Source organism: Triticum dicoccoides, chromosome 3B, assembly GCF_002162155.2.
Source record: "Triticum dicoccoides isolate Atlit2015 ecotype Zavitan chromosome 3B, WEW_v2.0, whole genome shotgun sequence".
Taxonomy (NCBI): domain Eukaryota; kingdom Viridiplantae; phylum Streptophyta; class Magnoliopsida; order Poales; family Poaceae; genus Triticum; species Triticum dicoccoides.
Window position 1 is genome coordinate 172,420,491 of NC_041385.1, and position 3,818 is coordinate 172,424,308.

At 45.0% G+C, this 3,818-nt stretch overlaps 1 protein-coding gene across 1 annotated transcript in view; it reads right to left on the reverse strand.

Moving 5' to 3' along the window:
* Positions 1–2,383, reverse strand: part of LOC119275392 (protein RICE FLOWERING LOCUS T 1-like) — a 3,828-nt gene extending 1,445 nt beyond the window's left edge. The window contains exons 1-2 of the mRNA XM_037556212.1: positions 1,688–2,383; positions 1,524–1,585 (exon numbers count right to left, since the gene is read on the reverse strand). Of these exons, the coding sequence (XP_037412109.1) occupies positions 1,524–1,585; positions 1,688–1,903 (278 nt within the window). The 5' untranslated portion in view covers positions 1,904–2,383. The remainder of the gene's footprint in view (positions 1–1,523; positions 1,586–1,687) is intronic.
* Positions 2,384–3,818: the final 1,435 nt, after the last annotated feature.

A 3,818-nucleotide genomic window follows, 5' to 3' on the forward strand; every position in this document is an offset into this window, starting at 1 on the left:
TTAGCCAAATACATATTATCAAGGATGGAGATTTTTATTACTCCCTCCGTTCACTTTTCTAAGACGTTTTAGACATTTAAGACAACACCTAAAACAATTCAATTTCAGCTGTCTAAAACGTCTTACAAAAGTGAACAGAGGGAGTAGTAATATACATTTCATTGCAAGTCTAGTTAATAATCTACAGACTAGAGCATATAATTCAATACAAAGCTGTAAAATATCTTTTTTTATCAGTAACGGACTAACGGTACATGTATCTTCCTATAGAACCGAAAACAATATGCTATGTCTAGCAAACCCACCTTTCATTTTTACCTAAATTTATGTTCTTCGTTTGCCTTACTTCACTGGAAGTTTTAGTAAACTTAGCAAGAAGTTGTAATCGCATTTATGGTGCAATTACCTTTGTTCTAGTTTAATTGTTGCACATGAACCTATTTTTATTTTCAACGTAAGCAAATATAAACCCATAATGTGATAATGCTAATTAGTAAAGACACATTGTCCTGGCTATTTCAGTTCGATTCTAGTTGTACAATGCAAACAACTTGCCTATTTCATAGTAATTTGGTATGTCTTGAATTTTTTTCCTTTTAATTTTGTTGAATATATTTTTTGCATTAGAAAAGTTGTGTGTGTGCGCGTGCATGCGTATTTATTTCTTTATAAAGTTTTCCACTCCTAAGTACATCCGCCCCCATGCATATGCATAGGTCTAGATAATATGCTTTGATGTCCATATGTAGGATTACATAAGATAATTTTGAAGCTACTGATTGATGAGATGATTTAAAAACACACTTGAACTCTTTTGTAGGTACACTAGTTGCTTAATCATATTATTGGGCATCTAAACGTGCATTCCCTGAACACTAAACTGTATATGTCAATGTAGCATCATGCACAAAAAAAGACACAAAAATTTATCCTATTTATATGTGAATCAGTCACTCTGCGCATAAAATCAATAAGTCATGCCTTTTCATTTAGTATTTACTCCCTCCGTAACGAGATATAAGAGCGTTTAGATCACTACTTTAGTGATCTAAGGACTCTTATATTCATTTACAGAGGGAGTACTTTTTATCTTTGGTTTTGAAATCTGCTAGAGCCCTAGCATGAAGTACTTGGAGGGGAGGTTGGGTGCACAAGAATTTGATTGAACTCAGGTGGTGAGTGGGCCATTCACCCATACATGTCTCCACCACACTACGTGAGAGAGTGAGCTATCCACCAATCCCTCGTTAATCTCTTGGAAGTGTATTCAATGCGTTTTTCGGCTGAAAGATCCTATTTGGCCCCGTCAACTGTATACAAATATCTGCCTGCGGCAATATATAAATCTGAATTTATGTAGTCCTAGTAGAGACTCTGCCTGTGCTAGGTCAGGAGCACGGCATGTTGGTGGGGATATTTCCAAGCAAGCAAGCAAGCTAGCTAGCTAGGGAAGCCGCTGGGAGTAGGAGGGAAATCTTTTGTTTTGTTTTGTTTTGTTTTGTTGGTGCATGCTCTGCTCTCACCAGTGCAAGTACTCCCTAAGGCTGGGATCGCTGGGACTTGGAGCATCCGGATCCACCATCACCTGCGCGCACGCACTCACCGGAGTAAGTAATCTAGGAGGAGTAATTAAGCAGCGCGCGAGCATGGCACGTACGGACGTACGTACGGCGGAGGCGGAACTCACCAGCGTGTAGAAGGTGCGCATGTCCGGGCCGCCGACCTCGACGCGCGGCGGGTCGGCGATGGCGGACGGCCTCAGCTCGCAGCCGTTGGCCACGTCCCTGGACGCGTAGCCGACCCGCAGCGCCACCCGCCGCACGAACGGGTCCACCACGTCGCCGATCACGCGCCCCACCACCAGCGGGTCCCCGCGCTGGGCATGCATGCCGCTCCCCACCATCTTCTTCCTCCTGTCACCACTGGCGCCCTTCTCCGCCGGCCGCCGGCGCAAGTGGCGATATGTTGATGAAGGCGGCCGGCTCTATTAGCTCTAGCTGCGTGTGTGTGTGGTTTTGCTGCTTCCGTCGTTGTTGCTGCTGCACCACGACGAGCTGACGTACTTATAGAAGAGGGGGGAGAGGAGAGAGAGATCTCTGGAATAGCTCGCTCGCTCCTCCAGCGCGACGCCTCTAGCTAGCTATAGCTGCTGGATCACGAGGTGTCCTGCGTGCGTCAGGCTGCCCTGACCGGTCCGATCCGATGGTTGCTGTCGACGGGAATCTATGGATCGCCGGCCACCAAGTCCATTCCTCTGCCTCCTAGAGTCCTATGGCGAGGAGGAGGAAGAGTCGCGTTTGGGAAAGGGGGAGTGGGTGGGTCAAATGGCCTATTGCCCGTCTAGGAAAGGAGAAGTGCCCGTGCTGGCGGTACGTGCGGCGCATGAGAGTGGCCGAGAGCGAATATACAACAGTCTATATCACCTCGATGTTTTCTATGGGTTCTCTATGCTTTGTATCGACTCGATACTACATATTGAGTTAATAAAGATGCTTTTTATAAAAAAAATGTGTTCTCTCAAACTAAAATTTTGTTAATACAACACAATTGTGCACTCATCCCTAAAAACATATGCACGCACACCTTATCTCTATAAACACCTCCGAGGTACCGATCCCACAAGAAACCTAACCATCAGGACTACGCTCAGTTCGCACCACAAACTAAATTGATTAGCTAGCACACGGTTGAGCTCTTAACAGTTGTATTACTGCGAAATTAATGAGATTCGCAGAAAAAGAAGAAGAAGAAATTAATGAGCTTGGGTGCGGGGTAGACCAAGAGGAAAATTTAGGTGGAGGAACGAATTTGAGTGGAGTCGCTTCTTTTCAAGTAAATTCAAGTGATATGCAAGTAAGTTTTCTTTTACAAAAGAATAGAAATAATCTTTTATTGCGGTTTAAATTCTGAGTGGGGTAATACACCACGTCTCGGTTCGGTCAGTCCTTTTTCGGCTTGTCACCCCTCCCCAACGCCCGTGCGACCTTGAATTTAAACTTTCCTAAAAGCCCCCACTCTGGTATTTGGCTTGTCCCTCGGTCCATCGGTAGTCCTCATTCTTGACACGAGCTTTCCTTAAAATTCTGAAAGTGATCTCATTTCGAACTTTGTTTGGCTGCTCGTTTGCCCGCGGGTTCTAGGAATCACTTGATGGGGGCCACCTTGTCGGTTATCTAGTCAACCCCCTTCACTCACTTGATGCTCCGTCGTTGATGCCGCAAACAAAGGTTGGCGTCCTCATTCATGATGTTGTGTGTTTCGAATCTTTGGAAACACATGAATGTTGTCATCTTCAACGTGGAAACCCCTGTATTGTTCGAGTTAGGAAGCAATGTAGAGATGATGACGTCTTATGGCAGGCCAGATTCCCGCGTGAAGACGTCACGGGGCTGATGCTTGGGTTGCCTGCTTCTCAGCTTGGAGGCGGTGATCGACCCCCCTTCACCTCTCCATTCCTACCCCCTTAGTGTAAATATCTCTATACCCCCCCTCAGTGTGAAAAAATTGTCTGCGGCTTTGGGCTTTTCTTCATGAAAATTCAAGTGGGGAATATCTTCCTTGTTGATTTTTTAAAAGGGTTAACACGCGACACGCAGTACGAAATGAGGCATCAAGAATTTAGAGATATTAAGAACGGGCTGGCCTTTAGACGAATTATGGCAATCCTGCTTTCTTCGCTATGTTTCAACAACAAATTGTAAAATAAGACGAGCACAATTTGTCCAGCTGCATTTTTTTTTTGGAAAAGGGGTATAACCTCGGCCTCTGCATCAGAACGATGCATACGGCCACAAGTCCAGTTGCAGCTAATTGAGCAT